The following is a 25,275-nucleotide window of genomic DNA, read 5'->3' as shown; positions in this document are numbered from 1 at the left end:
CTCTCCTGAAGACAAACAGCAGCCTCAGACCCCGATTTCTTCCTGCCTTTGCCCAGAGCATCTCCCTACATGGTCCTTCCCGCCTCTTCCCCACCCCCCACCGGCCCCTTTCTCAAGAGCTGGCCAGATCCCACTTCTTCCAGAAGCTTTCTATGACCGTCCTACCCGAGGCGACATCTTCCCGTGAACCATGGTGGCCCCTATGCCTGAGCATCTCCTGACGTTTAGTATTGATGCCAATACTATTACTTAGCTTCCCATGCATGTTTCTTCTTCATGTAGGTTATCAACTCTTTGAGGGCAGAAGCCATATCTTCGTCCTCTCACTCCTAGTACCTTACGCGAAAGAGTCTTGGGAGGGTTCTTCAGCCCTCAGTAGCCTGCCCAGGAGGGCTTCTGGTGCTCTCACCGGACTTTGTCTTCTGCGACTACATGGGTGAAGACATCAGGAACGTCATCTGGTGGTCCAGCGGTTGACTCCACACCTCCCCTGTAGCTGACATGGGTTCAATCCCTGGTCAAGGACTTAAGATCCTGCATGCTATGAGGCACTGCCAAAAAATAACAGAAATTATTTTAAAAGAAAAATAGAAGTTTCCAGTGAGTTCTGTGTTCTGCCCTTGGGAAACTGCACAGATGCAGGAAATGGTGGCATCACTGTGAGCCCCACGGCAGTGTATACCAGATAGATTAACATGGGGGAACTTTTAAAGAAGTGGCTTCAACCATGGGTGGGTTCAGTGTGAAGATAAAAGCTTTAGTCCTTGAGCCAAGAGCATGAAGTCTATCAGACCACAAAGAAAGTGAAATCTGATCTATGTTCTAAAAGTAACCCAGAAGTATCCTTCAGGACAAATTGAATCAGATAAGAGGGTAAGGGTGAGGCATGGAAAGCTTCCTTTTCTTTGAATTTTATTTTCTTATTTTGGGAATAGGTTAGAGGGTAGGCGTGCATATGTGCCCTGCAAATTGTTTTGAATTCTCTGCTCCTGGTGTTGTGCAGAAGGGTAGTTATGACACTTGTCATCCCTAATTAGAGTCTTTGTCTCTTAGAATTATGTCAGGATTACAAGTCTTGGTTCACCAACTTTATTATAAGTTCCTTCAAGTCATATACTGTCCATTTCCAGCAACTCCCAGCATGTAAGTTCTCAGTGAATGGATTTTGTGTTGAACTAGATTAAAGTGAAGGAGAAAGGACTGACAGTGGGAAACGTGACTCATCTATCACACAGGCTTGATGGCTTTTGAAGTCAAGGTCAAGCTCAGCCCCCTTGTGTCCTGCATGTATTGCATGTCCGTCGTCTTGTATATGTACAGTTAATATCCATAAGATCATAGAGGCGAGTGTGAACCTTGGCTCGCCATTAACTAGCCTGTAACAGTGAGATTATCACGTAACTTTTCTGAGCCCTACTCTTATTGTCTGAGAACTGGGAATAGTGAAAGTGGGAAATGGGAAATGGTCATTGTAGTAGTAGTATTCTTCTGGAATTGTTGTGTAGGTCCATATATGCTAGATGTTTAACACAAGCCTAGCTCATAAGAAGCTCCCAATATGTGTTGCTGCCATTATTATTATTATTATTCCTAAAATCCTTATATAACATTGGCATAAACCATAATCTCTGCCCAGCCTGATACTGACATCTGAGAGCTGTTCAGCGAGCAGGGTTTTCTGTCCGGTAAGTGCTACACTGTCCTCTGACTCCATCGAGCTCATGGGAAAACATTCCGGGCTTTGCCGACCAACGGCTGCCACAATTTGAATTTCAGCTATGCTATTTTCGTTTTGTACTGTAGTAATCCATAGATTCTATTGATGTTATTCTGTTTTAGTTATGCGTAAGCTTGGCATAAGTGCACCATGTTCGGAAGCAAACTACACCATGAAAGAGGATGAATCTTTGAAACATTTTAATGTAATTTTTTTTTATTATTAGGCACGTGGGAAAAAGCGCCAGATAGGCTGGTTTCCTGCTAATTACGTCAAACTTTTAAGCCCTGGGACGAGCAAAATCACTCCAACAGACCCACTGAAGCCAACGGCATTCCCAACAGGTGAGTGGTTTATACTCTGCTCGGAAAATGGTCTGTGCTTCCTGGTAGCCCTCCCACTCAGTTCTCTTGTGGAGTGGTGGAGGTTGTCTTTCACATCGGCTGTAACCACCTCTTGTATTTGGGGGGGCTGATACCCCACAAATGTGATATGGAATATGTTTTTCAAAAGGACCAAATATCTAAGTAGCTTTGCTGTGCTGGGTACAACAGACCCCTTGTTGGAACCAGCTTCCTAAAGGGGCCCTGAATGCTGTGCTATTGAAGCCAGATTTTTCTCTTGATTTCCTTCCAACTATTTAAATTGGGATTTGAGCTGGGGTGGCGGTGGGGGGTTGGGGGGAGACAAAAAGAGCCTCCTAAAAATAAATGGCCAGGGTCTAAATAGGTCAGGAGATTGAGCCGAGAGGCCACAGGGGTCTGTTGGTTGTCATGTGCTGCTCAGTAAAGACCGAAATAGCTCCCCTGTGACATTTCCTATGAACAGAGGGGCTTCGTTTAATGGGCAGGATGTTATACACGCTCTCCTAAAGGGACCAAGAGGGAACAGAGGGCCCCGCAGCTGAGATGGTTGGCTATCTTCTGATTGAAGAGACCAAATTAGATGTTTTGGTAATGTGTGAGAGGGTGAGGTTAGAGAAGCCGACTTCTGCTTTGGGTCTTTAAGCCATTAATGGAATCTTGGGTGGTATTTGTGGAAAACACAGGCTTTTCCTTCCAGTACCTTGTGGCTAAATGTCTGTGTTGTACATCCCCAGTGAAATCAGATCAAAACTTGGCAGCCTTTGCAAGAAATGAAAGGATTGGCCAACTTTGTGACTGATTCCTGACCCCAGCTGGGCCCCTGTGCTTGAGCCCTGGCCTCCTGTGGGCAGAGGGGTGTGGTGCCCGCTGGGTCTCCTCTCCCTTGGGGAGGCCTAGTGGCGTGCCCTTCATCAGGTTGGTTAAAACCCACAGAAATTGTTTGCCGAGGGGATGGGATTAGCTGGAACATCATTAAAGCCTGAGCCTGTATACAGGTTGGTCAGGAAAGATGAACAGGGGTAACAGCTAACTAGGCAGACTTCTCTGAAGTGTAAAAATGCCAGGGAATAAAAACAGTGTAACCTCCTATAGGTTTGAGGGAAAATGAGATAAGGAGAATTGTCCTTGAATGTGGAAATTGCTTCTTGGAGATAAGATTTTGAGACACAAAAGTACAGCAGAATAAGGCACTGGTTTTCCTTTTCACTAAGAGCTTCCCAGGTGGTGCTGGTGGTAAAGAATCTGCCTGCCAATGCAGGAGACGGCAAGAGACAGGAGACATGGGTTCGATCCTAGGGTCGGGAAGATCCCATGGAGAAGGAAATGGCAACCCACTCCAGCGTTCTGGCCTGTTAAATCCCACAGAGGAGTCTGGCAGGCCACAGTCCACGGGGTCGCAAAGAGTCGGACACAGCTGAGTACAAGAGTTGAACTTTTTGGAGGTCAGCTGGTAATCACCTTCCACCTTAAAAAAACAACAGACAGCAAAAAACAATCCAACAAAAAAAATCAGGAAAGTAAAAAAAGAGCTGGGTTTGAGTCCCCATGGCCCGCAGCTGCGTGTGCAGATGGGCCACCATCCCGAGGCAGCACCCTGAAGGAGCGTCGCTGCCCTCAGACAGAAGCGATTCCCTGGTAGCTCTCCCTTGTCCCTGCCCGTTTTCTGCGGACAGAGGAACACCTGAAAGAGGAAGATGGGTTGGGAACTAAAGGCGAGGCCTGCCGTTTCTGCTGTTGTCTTGGTCCCCAGTCCTCCAGCTTCCTCCACTGCCCACACTTAGACAAAGCCCTCAGAGCCCTCCAGGTAGCTCTGCCCTCTTCGGGCAAGGACACGGTCGGGACACGGGAGGCCTGGAGACCCTCAGGCAGCCCGCGCCCCCTCCCGCTCACCGGGCCTGTCTCCCGCAGTGTGCCAGGTGATCGGGATGTACGACTACACCGCGCAGAATGACGACGAGCTGGCCTTCAGCAAGGGCCAGGTCATCAATGTCCTCAGCAAGGAGGACCCCGACTGGTGGAAGGGCGAAGTCCACGGGCAGGTGGGGCTCTTCCCGTCCAACTACGTGAAGCTGACCCCGGACACGGACCCCAGCCAGCAATGTAAGTGCCCCGGCGCCTGGCCGCCTCTCCTCAGTGGCGTCTCATGGTGAGACGTGCAGCGTTGCTCTGATTCTGCTGAGCTCTGTTTGCAGAACTTAGCTAGACCATTGCTGCATTCGCAACAGTCTCTTTGAAGACCTTCCTCGTAATGCAAGACTTTTATCTCGTGGGGTTTTCGCTTTGTTGGTTTTTTTGTTTTTGGTTTTTGGTTTTTTAAGAACATTCCTTCTGTAGCATGTCCCCTCCCTCCCCTCCCCCCCTTTTTCTTTGTTTTTTTTTTTTCCTTTTTAATCATTTTGGCACCATGCTGTTTTACATGCCTGACTCATTTTCCTAGCTTGAATTTTGCTCATTGTTTTGTTTTGCTTATGTGTTGTTTTCCTCCTTTTTCTAGGAATCATATGTTGTCCACCCCCCCCTCAGGCTTGAAAGTCCTCAAAGAGACCCACTATCCCATATCACTGCCCCGAGGGATGATGGGAGATGCAGCCTTGATCATGTGACTTCCAGCATGATCACCTACTGCCTTCTGAGTAGAAGAACTCACTGCAGAGCAGTTTACCTCATTTTACCTTAGTCGCATGTGATGACAATGTTGAGTTATTACTTGCAGAGAGAGAAGCAAAAAATTACAAAAATACACAGGGTAGTGGGTCCTTTTGTGGCTTTCCTAGTGACTCAAATTGACTTCCCCCCACCTTTGCACAGGTGCTTTCAATAGTTTTCAAATTATTTTTCAATAAATCTTTTAGCCTTTTAATAAAAAAAAAATGAATGACTTCTTTGCTATTTTGGTTTTGCAAAAAGACCCACTATCAAGGAATGCTGCATGTGCTATTAAAAAAATGTTCCAAATGTCCATAAATCTGAGACTTGATGTATTTTTTGTTTTTCATTTTGTCCAGTGTTATCAACTAAATTGTGTAGTTTGGGTTGTTGCCCCCTACTGTAGAAGTACAGAGAAGTTCAGTGTATCTGTTTTAAAGACGTGTAGAATGAGGCCAATTAAACAGAAGGTGTTTTGTGCTTGTTTGTGTGTATCAGATGTACCTTGCTGAGCATGTAATAATACATCCTGTACATATGAAATTAGTTCTTTCCATGGCAAAAGCTATTACCTTGTATGATGCTCTAATCATATTGCATTAATTTTATTTTGCACAGTGACCTTATAGCCCCATGAGAAAGCATGTGTGTTTTTGTTCGGTCTCAGATTTATCTGGTTGAGTTGGTGTTTTCTGTTTGGGGTTTTTAATTTTGCATATGTTCATACCATAAATCCGTAGACTATACCTTTGAGGTTGTCACGGTCGACAGTATCTACAATCTCGCCTTAGTCTCTGTTACACCAAGTTTTATTCCAGTGACTTCATGGAATGACTATTTCAAATAATTTTCTTGACAAGAAAGAATGTATAGGAGTCTCCCTGCAATTAATTTCCAATGTTTACATTTTTTAACTAGACTGTGGAATTTCTACAGGTTAATATGAAATGGAGCTCATGGTCCGTTGATGTGTTGGATGTTGTAGCTGAAGCCATGTGTGTCTTTTAAACTAGTTGGAAGCTCTCAATAAAAACGCCGTTGCTGACAGCACAGAAAACGGGGCGGGGGGGCAGGGAGCCTCAAGCACAACCTAGCGGTTCTACTAATGACTTTTTAACAGTAGCGATCTTCTGTTTTACGTCTGTCCCCTGGGGGACTCTGTGCTGGCCATTGTGTAGCGGTCCTTCTCCACTCACATGGTGCCGAGAACGCGGACACCGCCTTGTTCGCTGGCGCGTCAGTATTTTCATGAATATGAATGTAAAATATATAAATATATAAACCTGCGGCTTTAACAACTGTAATACAACCTTTTGAATTAGTTATGTGTATAGATAATTAAATTCTTCATATAAAAGTTAGATGGAAATGTCTCTGTGTTCTTGATGTTGGAAGGTGGCAGTGGTGACGGGGAACCAGCCAGACTAGACCTAAGCAGGTGGCCTGCTGCCCACGTGTCCATTATGATACAGATGCCATGGGGACCCTCGCTCTTACCCTGCTACCCGCCCCTCCCTGATCAACATGCAGACAGGTACCCTTCCTAATACTGATTTTGAAGAATAGAACTCCCGGGACTTTCCTGGTGGTCCAGTGGTTAAGACATCACACTGCCACTGCAAGGGGCAGGGGTTCGATCCCTGGTCAAGGAACTAAGATCCTGCACACTGCATGGTGCAGCCAAAAATAGGGAAAAATAAAGATGGCAATTCAACTTTGTGCTTAACTCTCATCAGGCTTTCAGTATGTGCTATTGATACATTGACAGGTGAGCAGTGTGACTCAGAGAACCACACATTTGCCTGAAAGGTGTATCACAAAAGGGTCTGTTGAGCTGACAAATGTAAGTAAATACTGAAACTTTCACATCTTCCATGCTATTGTTTGCCATCTCTGTCTGCCTTGCAAGCTCCAGTTGAATTTGCAGAAACAGACCGGTGTACACCCTGATGAAACTGTTGGCTACGACGGACCATGGGCTTGATTCCGTTCAGGAACCTCGCTTATTGGTCCTCCTCTGCCATTCAGTGGAAGAGTGAGTTCCTTCATCAGTTCAGCAAATAGTTGTGGGGAGAGACTTACCAGGTGTGGATGCTGCTCTGGGTTCTGGGGCAGAGAGTGCTGCTCCATCACTGAAGACTGGGGTCCCTGTCCTCGTGGAGTTCACTTTCTAATGGGAGGAACAAACAGAAAACCAAACTGCTGCACACATATATGTACATAAATATATGAGGGGTGTGTGTGTGAGAGAGAGAGAAGCTGATGCATTCTGTGCCAGGAGAGCTAACGCATGCCAGGTGACCCTGAGGAGGACATCCAAAGCCAACGTTTGGGAAGGGCAGCTGCAGGGAGAGATCAGGGAACCCTTCCAGAAAGAAGGGAGACCTAAGGATGAGAAGGAGCCGGATGAAGCTGGGAAGAGAAGGGGCTGTTTGAGGCAGAAGTGTCATACTGGGGCCCCAAGGTACAGGGAGAGATCCCCATCACTGCCTCCCAGCCCACCCCCTTGGTCAGCAAAGCCCTGTCTCTTGCCCTTCCCCCCACCCTGCCCCCTTCACCCGTATAAGTCAGTGTTTCCAGCTTTTAAGTTTTGGCTGGCAGAGATGCAATTGTCAAGGTGGGTAATCCTCGATAATCCTCTCCACAACTCTTTCTCTCCATCCCCCTGTCTGTAGACCAACCCTCTTAGGCTGTGTTGACACAGGTTTGTCCCTAGGAATCTTGCTCCTTCCCCCTCACAGATCATGCAGTTTACATTTGATCATAGTGTCCTTCTGACCCTGGGCTTCTCAACCAGAGGGAAGGAAGATTACAGCCTCTGGTGGGTAGAGGCTGGGGTTGCTGCTGAAGATCATGCAATGCACAGGACGCCCCCCACAGTGAACATGGTCCCATGTCACAGGTACCAGGGTTGAGAAAGCCTGGTCTCTCTTGTCCCTCTGGCTACTGTGGGCAATATTCCCCTGGTTGCTCTGGGTGAATATTTTTATGACTGAACTCAGTACAGTTTTGCCCCAGAGGCACATGGACACATGAGAGGGCCTTCGTTTTGCAGTTCTGACTTGCCTTTCTGTGTCTGGCTGCCTCTGCTGTGCAGAGCAGAACCCACAGGGCTGAAGGCAGTCACGTGGCCCATGCTCCCGGTTGCCTCTGCTTAAAATGATGTCTGGGAGAAGCCAGTCTAAAGGAAGGATTCATTCCCTTGTAAAGTTACAGAGCTTTATGTCATTGCATGTCCACCCTGTTCTGGGAGAAAAATGGGCAGGCCCAGATCCCCTAACAAGTGGTAACTGGTCATCTGTAGTTCCTCTCAAACTAAGCGGGATTACTATGACAACAGCACATCATCGGTAGGGTAAAACTAACCTGTCTCACAGCGGTCTAGACCCAGCTCACGTTCCCTGTTAGTGGGTGAACAGACAAATGCTTGGTGAGTTCTTCTCTGGTTGAGAGGATAAGATGGTTAGACAACCTCATCAACTCAATGGACATGAGTCTGAGCAAACTCCAGGAGATCGTGAAGGACAGGGAAGCCTGGCATGCTTTAGTCCATGGGGTCACAGAGTCAGACATGACTTAATGCCTGAACAACAACCACCACCACCTTCTCGAGTGCCACCAGAAGAAAAACCTGCTAACCCTTGTTTAGGAAGCCCATCGAAGTGGTTTATCCATAGGAAACATTTGCCAATATTCTTACCTATAAAACAGCAATTGCATGTGATTCAACCTAGTACACTCAAACAACCGGGCATGCTGTAGGATAGGTGCTCAAGAATGCCTGTTGAATGGGTGGGTCCGGGGATTAGTGAAACAGGAAAGCACTGAATTCAGGTTCTCCTCACACAATCCATCCCTGCTGGAGAGGAGACCATGCTGTGTCTACCTTCCCTTCTTTTAGGCGTGAGCTTCCCCAGAGCAAGTCTCCTTGGCAGGGGCTGTTCCTAAAGCCGCTCCATCAGTGGTCAGTGAAGGAGGCTGAGGACCAGAGATGCTGGGGCATTGCCATGTCTCCGTGCCAGCCCTGGTCTCAGCTGGGGAACGGGCCTGACAACACAGTCAGTCCTGCTTCCTGGCAGAGTGAAAATCACTTCTGAAGGACAGTGAATGTTCATTTTCCCTTCTAGCAAAGTGATAAGCTAATCCTATTCATTCTTTTTCATTCCCAAAATACCCAGGAGCATTTTTTATGGAAACTGCATGGAATGCCAGCGGTTCCAAAACTGTCCAGAAAAATAGCCCTTTCTTAGAAATGTCTGATATTTTGGATCTGGTAGGATAGAGAAACATAATAAAGTCAAGGATCACGATAGCTCCATGTGAATATTTCATTGCAGCCAGGCTTCTGTTGGGCCTTTCTTTAAGAAAACGCCACACATAAAAAGCAGACTTCCAGAATGTTTTCCTGGGTGTGTGGCAGTTCCATTTCAGAAGTTTCCATTGCCTCTTAAGAAGGTTCTGTCTGTTAAATTGAAAACTCAAGCATTTTTTTAAAGATAGTATAACTTGAGTCACAAAAATTTATGTTGTTTATAGAAGATGAGAATCAGCCATGAAATTGTTGTGTCAGTACAACTTCCTATTAAGCATGCTACACTCCAGTACTCTTGCCTGGAGAATCCCATGGATGGAGGATCCTGGTGGGCTGCAGTCCATGGGGTCACTAAGAGTCGGACACAACTGAGCGGCTTCACTTTCACTTTTCACTTTCCTGCATTGGAGAAGGAAATAGCAACCCACTCCAGTGTTCTTACCTGGAGAATCCCAGGGATGGGGGAGCCTGGTGGGCTGCCGTCTATGGGGTCGCACAGAGTCGGAGACGACTGAAGTGCCTTAGCAGCAGCAGCAATGTTGTGTGTGTGTGTGTGTGTGTGTGTGTGTGTGTGTGTGTGTGTGTGTGACAGGCACAGACCGTGATTTACAAATAAGTTAAATGTCACAGTACCACCAGCAAGCAGACAAGTATAACTTTATCAAAGATTCTGGCAGAGGCTGATGGCTGCTGTTCCCACATCTGCTTGGCACATAGTTTCAGAGCCTCAGAGAAAGTGTCCCTTCCTTTTGACTCAGCCCATCATGTTGAAAGGTTGCTGCTGCGAGCCATGTGTTGAGCCAGGATTCATGACCTCTGGAGGAGAGGATTTTGATCTGGGGTCAGAGACAAGGCTTGACTACTTGGAGCTTTCTGTGTGGCAAAGTTTTGTTAAAGTATAATAGAGATAGGGAAAGCTTCTGACAGATGTCAGAAGGGGACAGAAGGAGTGCCCCCTTGCTAGTTTTTAGCAAGGTGTTTTATGTCTGTTAGAAAGCCATTAATCAGATAAGAGAGACACCTCAAGGCTGAGGGAGTTTCACCAGGCCCCTCCACAACAGGCAATTTTGAGATAGGATGGCACGAAATGTGTCATCCCCACCCTGGCCATAAAACAATTGACAGGAATACTGGTTTGTTGAGCCATTAGCAGCCCAAGGTTTGAGAAAAGAAAAAAAAGTTAGGCTTAGGCAGAACCATTTTGAAGAAAGGCAAGTTGCAAAGCAAATACATAGTTTCATTAATATAGCTTAAGAAAAACATTTCCATTATAGAAATACATTGGTTAGCTCAAGGCAGATATCCTTAAAACAGAATTAAAAGAAGCCTCTTTTCATCTTGTGTAGAGAAGGGAAAAAAAAAGACCATCTACCACGTGCAGATTATTACTGCCTGCCCCCTGGGGCCCCCGGCCTCCCTGCCTGTCACCCGCTCAGTGCTTTAAAAATGAGAGCACCTTCTAGATGTAGCTTCTCCCAACAGACCCAGGAGGAGGAGCTGCCATTGTTCATGGAGAATGCTGTGCCACTCAGCATCGCGTAATGTGACTCTCCTTACAAGGACCAAGCTGTCCTTTGCCCCCTCGGGCCCTGCCCCATGCTTTCGTGCACACCAGTCCACTCTGTTGCAGTCCAGGCTCCCCTCACAGGAAAGGGCCAGGGGGGTGGCAGGTAGATTCGTCGGTGAGGCTGGAATCTTGGAGAGCACTGGGCATCCAGCCTGCAGTTTGTAGCTGAGGGCGCTGAGGGTCCGGGAGCTGCAGTGACATTCTCTAAGGCAGCTCCCAGATTTGCCGTCTGCTCCTCTCTCACTTGGTGCTTTTGAGAAAGCAGCCCCATCTCTGCCAGGGCCTCAGAGCCACCTGCCTTCTCTTCATCAGGGGCTACAGCTGTGGAAAGGTGGAGAACCAGTTTCCCTTCCCTTCGTGTGGTCCTCCCCTGGCTGAGGCTCCATGGGAGGGAAGGATTCGAACCCCTTCAACACACAGGCTCGAGATGCCACTGGCCTCCTCAGCCTTTAGTCCTTCTCACCCCAACTGTAGGCGGATTTTCCAAAGACAGCCTTGCCCTCCTTGCTCTGTGCCCAGCCTCACTTCTCAATTTTCATTCCTTGGCTGCCATATATAATAACACAACTTATCTACAATATTAGTGTAATATTTGGCTCCATTTCTTTTAAAATTTTGGAAAACTTGCCTTTTCTTTTCTCTTGGCTGCGCTGTGCAGCTTAGGGGATCTTAGTTCCCCAAAAGGATTGAAATAGTCCACGGCAATGAAAGCACTGAGTCCTAACCACTGGCTGTAATTGTTTAGTCACTAAATCATGTCCGACTCTTTTGCGACCCCATGGACTATAGCCCACGAGGCTCCTCTGGCCATGGGATTTCCCAGACTAGAATACTGGTGTGGGTTGCCATTTCCTTCTCGAGAGAATCTTCCCGACCCAGGGATCGAACACGAATCTCCTGCATTGGCAGGTGGGTTCTCTACCATTGAGCCACCCTAACCACTGTACCATCAGGGAATTCCCTGGAACGTTTTATTTTCCTCTGGGGAGATAGTATAGGGGAGCATGAGGGAGCCACATAACTGTATCCTGGGCCCTTTTAGAGGCTAGGAAGCAGTACAACATGGCAGATCAGCACAAGTGTTTGAATCCCAGCTCTGCCTCTTACGGGTTGTGTGGTCACGGGCAGATTACTTAACCTTCTTTGTGCTTCAGTTTCCTCATGTCCAGATGGAAAGATCACAATAGCACCTAGTAGATATTAAGCTCCCGGTAGATATTAGCCTTGTTGTCACCATTGCTGGGAGAAGAGGCATTTGTGCCTGGTTGGTGAGAATCACGGAATGCATTTAACTGACTTCCTGCTTTCTTGCATTCAACTCAGGCAGCTCACAGATTGTGTGCATTTTAAGACTTTTCAGAAGACATGCTTTTGCAAATGGGGATTTCAGAGAGAAGAGCTTGGACAGCTTTGCCGAAAACTGTCAGACTGCCTCATTCACGTGTGTGCAGAGCGGGGGGCCCCCTCTGTGTCAGCGGGAGGCCCACCCGTGTCAAAGCCAGCAGCTTTTTTTTTTCCTGACACCTTCCCGTGCTCTCGAAACGTGCAGGGACACCCGGGCCCCAGCCTCAGCAGCCCTCCTAGCAGAGGGGGAGAAGCTGCCCCGGATTTCACACGGCTGGTTGGCAGCAGGGAGGCCAACAGAGCCAATGGAATGCATGAGGCTTTCAAATGTCACATCTGTGGACTTGGTTGCCAGGCCCAGGCGGCGCGCCACAATAAACCTGTCACACAGGCGTTGAGTCACTGGGTCCTTTATTTCTCATCCCTGCGTTCTGGGGCCTTGTGTTCTCTTGCCACAGAGACTGGAATGTTCGGCCCCCAAACGTGCCAGAAGCTCGGTGTTTTTTTAAAGCAACCATGCGGCTTGGCTAAGGAATGTGTGTCCCTAGGGGCTGCTTCCCCGCGGTACTGTCTCCCAAGCAGCCGCCCCCAGCACGCTTGAAGACAGGAGGTTAATTCCCTCCTGCCTCCCTGTGCTTCTCAGGATCCGGATCTTTGGGCCTGGGAACCTCTGCCCTGCTCACTGACCCTCCAGCCCCAGCAGCAGAGGCGCCGCCAGGAGACCCCCTCCGCCTCCTCTCTGGGGTGTTACCTTGGAGTCCTGAGGCCCCCATGGGAAGGACCTCACAGTCTGAATCCTCCGCTGGTGTGATCTCTAGCAGGAACCTTACCCCCGACCCGCGCCCCATCCTCAAGGGGCAGAAGGACATCTGTCTGTCCTCTCCCTCTCCACCCCCCTCCCGACCACTGTATCAAAGGCTCAGGACACCACCCGTGAGACCAGCCTGCCTGCGATTTCTAGCAGACAGCTCCTCTCCTGCTGCTCCTTCCTGGGGAATACTGCCTGAGGAATACAGATCCAGGTGACGAGACTGGGCTCAGCAGAACCTCAGCAGATGAGGCACCCGTGCTCCTGAAGCTTGCAGGAGCGGGAGGAGGAGCAGACTCGTTTCAGAATCATTGCAGCCAGCTGAAACGGGCTGGGTGTGCCGGAGGGGCCAGGATTGGAGCACGTGGCTTCTCTGAAGAGTCAACAGGCGGTGGAAGATCAGAGGGCATGGAGGGTCAGCATGCAAGCCTTTAGGGCGAGCGCAATCTAAGCCCAAGGAATGGCATGTGCAAAGGCCCTGAGGGCTGATGGATTTCTCCTGCTCCTTCCATAAAGACATGCAAGTCTTCTACCTGGTACCTGCTCCCTGCTTGCCGTCTTCCAGCCTCTTCTGCATACCACAGGCAGAGAGTTACTTTGAGAACCCAACAACTTGGGACTGCCCCAGTGCAGTAGTTAAGTATCCACCTCGAAATGTAGGGGATATGGGTTCGATCCCTTGAGGAACTGAGATCTCACATGCTTCGGAGCAACTAAGCCCACATGTTGCAACTACTGAGCTAGTGCACTCTGGAGCCAGGCACTGCAACTAGAGTCCAGACCCAGCAGTGAAAACTCCTGCATGAGGCAGTGAGGACCAGAGGCAGCCAAAGAAATAAGTAAATGTTAGAACACATATGCATGCAACTATTTTTGCTTAAAATTGTCCAGGGGTGTCCCAGTACTCCTGGGATGATGTCCTAAATCTTGCATTTGATCTGTGAGGCCCTGCTTGATCCTGCTTCCTTCTCCGGCCCATGTGAAGCCCTCATCTGGCCCAGTTCTCTCATTTCAGTTCAGTCGCTCAATCGAGGCCGGCTCTTTGTGACCCCATGGACCGCAGCACGCCAGGCCTCCCTGTCCATCACCAACTCCCAGAGTCTACCCAAACTCATGTCCATTGAGTCGGTGATGCCATCCAACCATCTCATCCTCTGTCGTCCCCTTCTCCTCCCGCCCTCAATCTTTCCCAGCATCAGGGTCTTTTCAAATCAATCAGCTCTTTGCATGAGGTGGCCAAAGTATTGGAGTTTCACCTTCAACATCAGTCCTGCCAATGAACACTCAAGACTGATCTCCTTCAGGATGGACTGGTTGGATCTCCTAGTCCCACCTATTTGCCCATTTGTGCTCAGCCTTCCCCAACCAGGGCCTTCCTTTCTGATCTGCTGACAGGACCATCATTAGGTGACTGCTGTTAACCTAAAACCCTTCCAGGTTTCTGACATCAAAACGGGTTTCAGGGGCAGGGGCTGCAGCCACTCTGGCTTCTGGGAGGAGACACTGGTGCTTAAACAGGTGAAGTCCCAGGCTGATCTGCCGCCTCATGGTCTAATGTTCTTTCTAGCTCTTTCAGCCACCTTTGGGATCACCACATTAACCCTAAACAGAAGTCCAGGCTTCTGATGCCCCACTGGGTTTCCAACTCACTCTCTGGAAAACCGTCTCATCTGACTTCCGAATTGCGTGATGGAGAGGTCTGCTTTCATCAGCGGTCCCCACTGTGTCATCCTGGCTGGGAGATGGCATGGACACGGAGGCCTCCTCTGCTTTGGCGATGGCACAAGTCAACCTCCCCGAGCTTCGTCTTCCTCCCAGGGTGCTGTGTGCCTGCACGTCCAGTGGGAGGAGGTGCTCAGGCTTCAGTCGATGGATTCCCATCATCCCGCCCTTCGTTTTGCCTATTGAGTCTCACCTAACCAGACCGTCTATCACCATGCTCTCCAGGATTCTTGCATGAAGCTGACGCCACTGGTGGGCCTCTGCTTGAGTGCCCTCACCCCATCTTCCCCAGCTTTTTGCCCACCTCCACCCCTTCTTTCTCTGCTGCCTTGGCCAGCTCCACTCACCTGCCATGTCTGAGTGCTTTGCTGAGTCCCAGTCACTTGTACATAAACAGTGGATGGAAACTGACACACAGACAGACACTCCCTCCTTAGACTGTGAGCTTCTCGGGAGCCAGGTCCTGTCCCATGAAGACCTACAAACATGAATCAATAGCAGTGGTAGCTGCCTTTGTATTTAGTATTGTGTGACACCAAGTCCTCCCTGTCAGCTTCGAGACGGGAGGTGGAACCTGCCTCTCCACCTGGGTATCACCCAGGTGCTTAGGAAGTGTCCAGGGTGAACAGTCCTGTTTCTACCCTGTTGTTCCGCAGGCTCACTCCTTCCTGCCCAGCAAGGCTGGAGAGAAAGGAAAGCCCCCTCCCTGGTGTCCAGTCTCCCCGCTGCATGTGGCTTAGAACAGTGTACCAGCTGTGTCTGGGGAAGCCACTGTTGAAAGGATAAATCCACAGGAGAAGACCTTAGACCAGGCAATGAGCTTCTTAATCGTGAGACTTATTCCTCATCAGTCTTATACCATCCTGAATACTATGTATTGATTCTGTGTTTGGTTTTCTGTCTCCCTTCCGCTAGAATGGAAGCTCCATGAAAGCAGGGACCAGGGTGCCTCTCTGCCGTTACTGACAAATGAGCAAGAGATGTCACGGGCTCATGTGGTCTCTTGTGTTCTGGCGGGGTCAGTTGGCCAAGTTAGGAGAGACTGCAGGGGACCAGGCTGTTCTTAGACCCTTGGGAAGAAAGTTCCGTCACAGTGAGAAGTCCCCACCTGTCCATGGACCACCCTGATCTGATCTGGTGTCCAGAGCCGCCTCTGGGCTGGAGTTTCCCTGGGACTGGTCAACCTGGGACCAGCTGCCTTGACCCAGCCTGGTTGCCACCAGCTCCCAGCAGTCTCCGGTTCCAAGGACGGGAGTCTCCTCTCAACTGGGCTATCTGGGAATGGACTGGGAGAGCCGTGGGTATGGACCACTATCAGACCCCCTCTTTTAGAAGCTCACGATTTCCTGGTGAGTCTGCATTTCCCAAGACAGCAAGAGCAAAAAGTTATTCCTGACGGCATAAAAGTTATTCCTGATCTTCATCCGTCTCTGGACTCCACTGTCCCATCCATAAAATGAGGGCATCAAGCAGAGTGACCTTTCAAGCTCTGGCCCCGGCGCTGGAGTCAGGTGGTGGCAGTGTGGTCTCCGGGAACAAAGCATAGGAGGTTCTCTGGACTCTGGGGTGTGGATGGCCTCAGAGGATGGCATTCTGCAGTCACGGCCATCACATCTCCTTGGACAAGTGCCCTGAGTGACCTGCCTTGGGCTGCATTCGGTTCAGTGGGTGTGGCCACCCTCATCTGGCATGTGCCTGGACAGATCTAGTTTCTGAATCTCGCTCCCTTTCCAGATCAGGCACCTTGTTTCCAGGCAAGCTTCCCTTTCGTGGCACGGTCCTCACTCTTGGCTGCACATCAGAACCACTTGAAAGCTTCGCAAGTTATGGACACCGAGGTCGCACCCCATCCAGTAGGATTTGGTGGATCTGGAGTACAGCAGGGACACTGGGCTTTTTAAAGTCTCCTTAGGTGGTTCTGAGCTTCCCTGGTGGCTCAGCTGGTAAAGAATGCACCTGCAATGCAGGAGACCTGGGTTCGATCCCTGGGTGGGAAGATCCCCTGGAGAAGGAAATGGCAACCCATTCCGGTATTCTCACCTGGAGAATCCCATGGACAGAGGAGCCTGGCGGGCTACAGTCTATGGGGTCGAAAGGAGTCGGACACAACTGAGCAACTGTCACTTTCACTTCTCCAGTGATTCTGACGTGCAGCTAAACTCAGGAGCCACGACCCCCCTCCATCCTCCGTGCAGCTGCTGCAGTGACCCTCCCAAAGCACAGCCAGACCTCCCTGAGCTCCCCAACCAAAGACGAAAATGCAGGTCCTGGGCTTCCCTGGTGGTCTGGTGGTTCAGAATCGACCTGCCAATGCAGGGGACATGGGTTAATTATCCAGGATGATTCCACTCGCCATGGAGAAGCTGAGCCCGTGTGCCACAACTACTGAGCCTTCGAACACTAGAGCCCGTGCTCCGCAACAAGAGGAGCCACCGCAACGAGAGGCATGTGCATTACAGTGAAGAGAAAGCTCCCGCAGCTCCAGAGAGCCTGCACGGAAGCCCGGACCCGCACAGCAACCCCCTGCCGACAAAATGCAGGGGCCTCACTCTTTCACTTACAGCCTCCTGGACCACACTTCCCTGCTTCCTAGGGGCTGAAACGTGTCTCCAAAATGCACATGTTGAAGCTCGTACCCTTATTCTTCATGCCTCAGAATATGACTGTATGTGGAGATGGGGCCTTTAAAGGGTGATTAAGATGCAGCCATCAACATGGCCCCTCATCCAATCTGACTGGTGTCCTTAATAAGAAGAAGACTTTGGGGCATCAAGAGTCTCCAGGGATGTGGGCACACAGAGGAAAGTCCACGTGAGGACACAGGGAGAAGATGGCCGGCCAAGACTTGACCACATCTTGATCTTGGAATTCCAGCCTCCAGACTTGTGGGACAACACACGGCTGTTGTCTAAGCCACCCTGTCTTTGTTCCAGCAGTCCGGCCGACTGACGCATCACCCTTCCACCAAGGCGAGAGGCAGAGTGATCAAGACCGAGAACATGGGGGTCAGATTCCCTCTGCCTTTTATCAACAGAGGCTCTGCCAAGTTCCTTAATGTCTCTGTGCCTCCATTTCCCTGTCTGTTCAAGGGGGTATACCAGCCGTAGCTACCACATAGGATTATTGGGGAGGATTCCGTGAGTCCATGAATTGTGCTTGGAACCGTGTGGCTCAGAGTAGCATCCATGCTAACTTTCCTTCCCTCTTGGCACCCCAGCCTCTGCCTCTTCCTCTCCTGCCTCCTGGCCCCACCACCCCACTCTTACCCGTTTTCACTAACAGCTCCCTCTCTGTGTTCCTTCACTCCTACCCACCCACCCTTTTGCCCAATGAAGCCCAACTTGAATTCCTCCTCCTCTGAAAAATATTCCTAGATCCCTCTAAGCAAAACCACAGCCTTCTTCATCATACTGCAATAAAAGTGTGTTTGTACTTCCAATACCTTAATCTGCCTTGTGTACCCAAAGGATTTATTTAAGGTGGCTAGTAAGGACCCCTAAGGGCTTCCCAGGTGGCTCAGTGGTAAAGAATCCACCTGCCAACGCAGGAGAGGCAGGAGACGTGGGTTCGATCCCAGGGTCAGGAAGATGCCTGGAGGAGGAAACTGCAACCTACTCCAGTATTCTTGCCTGGAAAATCCCAGGGACGGAGGAGCCTGGCTGGCTATCATCCATGGTTAACAACTAAACAACGACAACACCAAGGACACCTAAAATACTGCGTGATGGCGCACATTGAAAGCAGGAACTCAGAAAGAAAGGAAAATAAGGATGGTGGATGACATTAAAGGGGCCAGGAATGAACTAACAAGTGCAGACCGTGGGGCGCTTGACAGCGTGCTAGGAATTCCAGCGTTAGTTATAAAGTCATGACTGATATGCCTTTGATTAAAAAAAAAATTACTAAAGTTCTTCTTGATGCAAAATAAAGAGAAGACTTATCCCTGAGAGTAATTTGATTTTCGCTGCTTCTCAACAGTCATGAAACTGCCTAGCAGCCCATGGAGCTGGATTCTCCTTCTTGGGAGAGAATTAAGCTAATCTGGAAACAATGTTGCGACTTTTAAGACTGGATTGGGACTGAGTGCAGCTGAGTTGAAGGCTGTGGGGGATACCCAGGCTGGAGAGGGGTGCCTGATATCAGCTAGACGTATACCAGGGGGAGCTTTGGTGTCATTGGGTGGAATTTTCCCCAGCTCTCGCTACAGGCCTCCATGCCCACCTGGCATCTCTAGACCCCCACATAAAAATCCAATCTTAGGGATATTTGCAACTCTGAGGTCTTAGGCATGGATGACAAGGTGCATGGTGCCCTCTATGAGACGACTGCACGTCGGCAAAGATCAGAGTGTGAATGAGATGGCCCAGCTGCTGGTGGACCAAGGCTCCTGCAGGATGAACACCTGTCTTACTTCCGTCATCACCGAATCCCAGCATCAAGCACAGTTACGGTCATGCCATGAATGCATAAATGTAGTCAAAGCTATGGTTTTTCCAGTAGTCATATATGGAAATGTGAGAGTTGGACCATAAAGAAGGATGAGTGCCAAAGAATTGATGCTTTTGAACTGTTGTGCTGGAGAAGACTCTTGAGAGTTCCTTGGATTGCAAGGAGTTCCAACCAGCCCGTCCTAAAGGAAATCAGTCCTCAATATTCATTGGACGGACTGATGCTGAAGCTCCAATACTTTGGCTACCTGATTCCAAGAGCTGACTCATTGGAAAAGACCTTGATGCTAGGAAAGATGGAAGGCAGGAGGAGAAGGGGATGACAGAGGATGAGATGGTTGGATGGCATCACTCACTCAATGGACATAAATTTGAGCAAACTCTGAGAGATAGTGAAAGACAGGGAAGCCTGGACTGCTGCAGTCCGTGGGGTCACAAATTGTTGAACGTGACTTAGTGGCTGACCACATGCACAGGTCAGAGAGGAGGGCTCAGACATCAGCTGGGGGTGAGGAGAAACGGCTTTGACCACAGAGTCTTCTTTTCGACCCATCCGCTGTGGGCTTCATCTGCCTTCCCTACCTGATGGGCTGCCTCACACATGCCACTGTGCCTGGAGGTGGAGGACATTAGATTAGATTCATTTTCCCAGGAGGATCCAGGTAGCCTGGAGCGGAGTAAGCTCACACCTGGCAGGAGACACCAGGGCTGCGGCGTTTCCACTTCCTCTACTCAGGCCAACCCTGGAGAAGCCTTCTGTGTAGATGACAGCTCCAGAAACTGGGTTGACTGGCCCTCAACCCTGGGGCCATTTATTTCTTTTTTAATTAATTTTTTTAAGTAGGGAGGGGTAGGCTTCCCTGATAGCTCAGATGGTAAAGAACCCGCCTGCAGTGTGGGAGACCTGGGTCTGAGCCCTGGATCTGGAAGATCCCCTGGAGAAGGGAAGAGCTACCCACTCTGGCATTCTTGCCTGGAGAATTCCGTGGACAGAGGAGCCTGGCCGGCTACAGTCCATGGGGTCACAAATAGCACTTTATTTATCATTATTATTATTAAAAGGTTTTTGGCTTTGTCATGTGGCATGTGGGATCTTATTTCCCTGACCAGGCATCAAACCCACACACCCTGCCCTGGAAGCGCAAAGTCTTAACAACTGGACCACTCGGCAATTTCCTGGGGCCATTTAGCCAGAGCGTTTGGGCTGAAGGTCCTCAGAGATCGGTAGATCCTTTCCCTTAAAGATGAAAATCCAGGGCCCAAGCTTCCATATTGCTCTTTTCTTGATCCCTCTGGCATTACGACCTCTTTAATCCACTTCCCACTTCCTCTACTTCTTACCCTCCCCGCGCCCCCCGGCTTATCTTCTGCAGCATCCCTGCATCTACCTGGCACTCTGGCCCCATGCCCCAGCATAACGCCCCCCTCCTCCCCGGCTATATGGAAATCTGGCACAAGTATGATCAGGTCCTCGTAGAACCTTCCTCCAACAGGACAGAGAACATCTACTTTTCTGAGTTCCTGCAGCCTCCACCATCAGCACAGGCCACAGGCCATTCTTTATTGCTTGCTATTTTATATTTAATTTTCACATCAAGTTTTCCCCAGAACTGTGAGTTTCCTTGAGGACAAGGACATTGCCTTGCTTATTTCTGTGTCTCTTGGACTTCAAGGGGAATTTAATGCATATTTATTGACCATCTCATAGTATATTTTGGCCCATTCATAACAGGAATGAGGCCTGTTTGTTTGCTTTGCTCTGTGGCCAGCTTGCTGTGGGGCCTGGTTTGGCTTTAAAAATTCTGGTCCCTGTTGGAAAAGGAAGTAGAGTAATTGGGGTTCTGGAGAGAGCAACTCTCGCTTTTACCCTTCGGTGTCATTTGAACTGTTTACGAAAAGCATATGTTCATGCATTACTTTTGTAATAAAGCAGTTTGTTTAGATTATGCTGTCCCTGTGAACAATGTCCCATTGAAGGGACAAGACAATCTTTGGGGGTAAGATACTTTTCTCCAGTATTCCAGACTTAAACCCTTTCTGGGGGGCGGGGAGGGGCATTGTGGTTCTCTCTGTTCTGCAAATGTGTGCAACTGCATGAAGCTATAAGGGACAGCACATAGATTAGGAATTTTATGTGGGTTGTAATTGGGGATCATTTCTAACTGCCTGAAGTCATTTGCAATATTATTTCAGCTGTGAGTGGATTCTAGTCAGTTATAAGAGTCCCTCCATCACACTAAGATGTCCATGGAATTTATTTGCTGTGTTTTACCCTCTCACTTTTCACTGGGAAAGGAAGTCAGCACAGAATGTTTATTCTGGTTCCCAAAAGAGAGAAGGGCCACGTCCCTCCACCCCTAAAGAAAACCCTCTCATTTGAAATGTCCTTTCCACTTTACCCTACTCTGAATAATGGCTTGCTTTTTAAGCTCTCTTGTTTTTCTAAATATTAAAATTTCAAAGGAAGGATATTTTTGAGTTCAAAGTGCCTGTTTCAAGTCTTAAATGGTTTTCTTGGTCTGGCATTCACCAGCAAGAATTTTTAAAACAGTATCCTATGAGTTGGTTCAGTAGCTGAAAAGACTGTTCCAAGCCAGCACTGTTGGCACATAATGCTGAGATGAATCTCCACCTCACCCCCAAATCTTTACTTTTCATTGGGTTCTGGGTCCTGGAGAGGTCATCTGGACCATCCCTCTCTCTCCGGACAGTCTAGTAGGGAGGGCAGTGAAAGGTGGAATTTGTTGAGGCCAATAAACCAGACTCACACAGCACTGATCTCCCAAACTTCCTTGCCTATTGGGTAGATTGACTGAAGGCTTGGAGCTGCCTGGAGTAGGAGGCCATATAGCCTTTTCATGCCCTCTGACCCCATGAGTAGGAGATGGTCAGTCCACCCTGAACTGGCCCCAGCAGCTGGGATTCTTGGACCAATGGCCCAAATCCACCCTGGACTTCCTGCTGTTTCCTGGCTCTGAGCTTCTTCCAAACCACACTGTGTAAAACTTGAAGATTCAGAAGAATGAATTGCTGAAATCCAAAGCAAGCCAGTTCCTGTCATCTTTCCTCACTAGTTCTTATGTCTGGTTCCTCATTCTGTTTATCTCAGGTCACGTGCCCCATTCTTGCTGCAGAGTTGTCAGTTTTTAGGAATGTCATCATTTCTCAGTGGGGTGCTATTGACTTTTGAGGTGAGCCCTTCTCTGTCCCATATATTACCAGTCATCTGCCCTGGTTCAGTCCAGTCGTCATGACAACCAAGAATTTGGAGTTGGGGAGTGGGTGCAGTGCAACCCTCAACCTGGTGGGGAGCAATACTACCTTCAGCCTGTTGGGGGCAGTACCATCTTCAACCTGTTGGGGGCAGGTGGGGCAGTACCACCTTCAGCCTGGTGGGGCAGTACCATCTTCAGCCTGTTGGGGGCAGTACCACCTTCAGCCTGGTGGGGGGCAGTACCATCTTCAGCCTGTGGGGGAGAGTACTCTCTTCAGCCTGGGGAGAGCACTACCCTTAGCTGAAGACCCTGAGTTCATAGCTGTATGTTCTGAGGGTCAGGCATTTCTCCTCTTCCATCTTGAATTCCCAGTGCCTGGCACAGTTAGTGCCAGACTTGTGTTAAGATATCAGTAAATATTTGTCAAATGAATGAAGGAATGAAATCCATGAACAAGCTTCATGAAGGTCTGTGAATCCTGTAAAACTGTGTGCAGAATGGGTCTGTATCTTGTGTGCATTGTATCCATATGTTTTCTGGGGGCACAAGGATTCTAGCATCCACCAGATTCTCCAGGGGAAATTGTGATCTACACGGATGTTGGGGTGACTGGTCTAACCAGTGTCCGCTACTAGGCTGATGTTTGTATCCCTACAAATGGCATTGCACAGTGGGTGTGAGCTGAGCTTTAGACCTACTGGTCTCTACCATTATCCTGATACCCTTGCAGAAAGAAATGTCCTGAGAATTGCAGGGGAGACTGCTCTCCCAAGTTCATACACATCTCTGCAGTGCAAGGCCGGTATTCTACCCTTTAACAAGAAACGACCTTGAAGCTGGGCACTTGGACTCCCTGACAGGAAAGTTTGGTCAGAAGAGGACAGGAGGGAGGTATTTTCCTCCCAATCTCAGGAGTGTTTTTTGGGTGGCTTTCTTCATGAAAGACAAAGAAATTGGTGATATCACTCAGCGTCCTATAAGCTGGGGCTCGTGCAGCAGCTCAGCAGAGGGCGGCTGAGGCCAGCAAGGGAGCAATCATGACTTGCTTCCTTCCTGAGTATTCACTGTCGATGCAATTGTTTAGATAAAACACTTTGTGCTGAGGCAAGAAGGACAGCTGGGCTGAGCTGGTGGCTGAGCAGAGGGCTCAAGGTCCAGAAGCATCTGCAGACCTAAGCAAAGGTTCATACTCGGCCCATGGCCCTGTGCAACTGTAGTTTGGCTGCACTGTGTTGGCTTTGAATGAGGTCTCAGATGGAAGGGCGTGGCAAGTGTTAGCATGATGATGGCTCCTCCCCGAGGCTTTCCCACCATCAATCTGCCCATCCTGGGATTGTCCTATCCTAGGAAGAGATGCTCTAGAATTCTAGAGAGGGAAGTTGGCCAGGGGAGGGGACAAAACTGAAGGTTGGGCACAGTGAAGTGTTCACCAAGAAGTCTATGATGTCATTCGCCCCAGAAGAATCATTCTTCTTGCAGAAGCTTCCAGCATCTGCACTAGATCAGTCATGAACCTAGAAACTCCCTCAGGGGAAGATGGAAGCTGAGGAACCAGATTTCAGAGCAGGCTTCTCAAACCATGTGTGTTAGTTATTCAGTTGTGTCTGACTCTTTGCGGCCCCATGGACTGTAGCTCACCAGCGTCCTCTGTCCATGGGATTCTCCTGGCAAGAATATGGAAGTGGGTTGCTGCTACCTTCTCCAAGGGATCTTCCTAACCTGGGGATCGAACCTGAGTCTCCCACATCGCAGGCAGAGTCTTCACAGTCTGAGCCGCCAGGGAAGCCCTCTCAAACTTTAGTGTCCCTAAAATGTCACCCAGAGAGCTTGTTAAATCAGACTCCTGGGCCCTGATCCCACAGTCAATTCAGCGGAAGCCTGAGAATCTGCATTTCTAGTCAGCACCTAGGTGCTACTGATGCTGCTGGCCTGGGGACCCCACTTTGAGACTGATTTAGTCCAGATGCTGGAAGCTTCTGCAAAAAGAATGATTCTTCTGGGGCGAATGAAATCATAGATTCTCGGTGGCGGGGTTTCACACTGTGCTCCACGGTGCCCCCTTGTAGGAGAAGGAGGAATGAGAACAGTGAATGAATGGGACTCCGTGCCCTGACCCCCACCTACATCCAAGACACCTCCCAGTCTTCTTTACAGATCTGGTTTCCATGATTGAGAAAAGAAACCCTTGATAAAAAGAAGAGGGGTGGGGGAACCTTGACCTGGAAGAAGTGAGTCCAGACCTGCATGGGGGTACCCCTGAGAATCGAGCTTCCCCACCCTGCATTCCAGTGTGCCCAAGCCAGGGGGCAGCCTCTGACTATAACCTGAGAACATTAGGAGCAGACAAACCCCAATAACCAGCTAAGTGAGTAGAAGCCAGGGCAGGCATCACCTGCTGTACATGCCCACTCCCACCCCCCGCAGGGCTACAGAACCCACTCCCGGGGGCGCTGCAGCCACAGTTGTGTCCAGCTGCACCCGGCGGGGTTTCCAGTCTGTCTGCATGCTAGCTGCCCAGGTCCCGTGGGTGCAGGGCCACAGCCTGGTCCAGGAGAGTTTGCCCAGTGGTGTCTGGATGTGCCCACATCGGCCCTGTCCCCAGGCCTCTTCAGAGTCTCAGTATAGCTACCTCATCCTCCAAAAACCAAACTTGAGACACCCATCTGCCCCACTAATGTAGCTGGGACCCAGCAGCAGTGATCTGAGGTAGGAGCCCAGGCTCTGATCACAGTGTCAGGGTCCCGTCTCGGCTTCACCATCATCACCCTGCTGACAGAGTTTGGGTGAGGCAACCTCTCGAAGCCTCAGTTTCCCCATCTGTAAAATGGAGATATTTGTAGGCTCTAAGGGAGCATTAAACAGCTGTCAGGATTCAGCTCCTAGGACAGCACCTGGCATGGTGTGAGCCCTCGGGGAACGTCAGCCAGCTGTCACTACGGCTTCTCACTCTCAACACTCTCAGTGGGCCTGCTGAAGCAGGCGTGCACCGTCTGTGTTAGTCTCCTGCGGCTGCTGTAACAGATGACCACAAACTTACTGTTCACTCGCTCAGTCATATCTGACTCTTTGCGACCCCGTGGACTGCAGCACGCCAGGCTTCCCTGTTCTTCACTGTCTCCCGGAGTTTGCTC

General features: G+C 49.5%; 1 protein-coding gene across 23 annotated transcripts in view; it reads left to right on the top strand.

Annotated features, from left to right (window-relative positions):
* Positions 1-25,275, top strand: part of ITSN1 (intersectin 1) — a 251,652-nt gene that overhangs the window by 182,540 nt on the left and 43,837 nt on the right. For 14 of the 23 annotated variants that reach the window (XM_027978041.3, XM_027978032.3, XM_060416051.1 and 11 more), the window contains 2 exons: positions 1,944-2,061; positions 3,991-4,182. In XM_027978041.3, coding sequence (XP_027833842.1) covers positions 1,944-2,061; positions 3,991-4,182 — 310 coding nt within the window. Of the gene's footprint in view, positions 1-1,943; positions 2,062-3,990; positions 4,183-4,576; positions 6,090-25,275 lie in introns of those variants that run through there. The other 9 variants (XM_042229411.1, XM_042229404.1, XM_060416088.1 and 6 more) reach the window with 1 other exon arrangement.

This window comes from Ovis aries, chromosome 1 (genome assembly GCF_016772045.2).
Source record: "Ovis aries strain OAR_USU_Benz2616 breed Rambouillet chromosome 1, ARS-UI_Ramb_v3.0, whole genome shotgun sequence".
Classification (NCBI taxonomy): Eukaryota; Metazoa; Chordata; class Mammalia; order Artiodactyla; family Bovidae; genus Ovis; species Ovis aries.
This window is presented reverse-complemented; position numbering and strand designations above follow the sequence as displayed.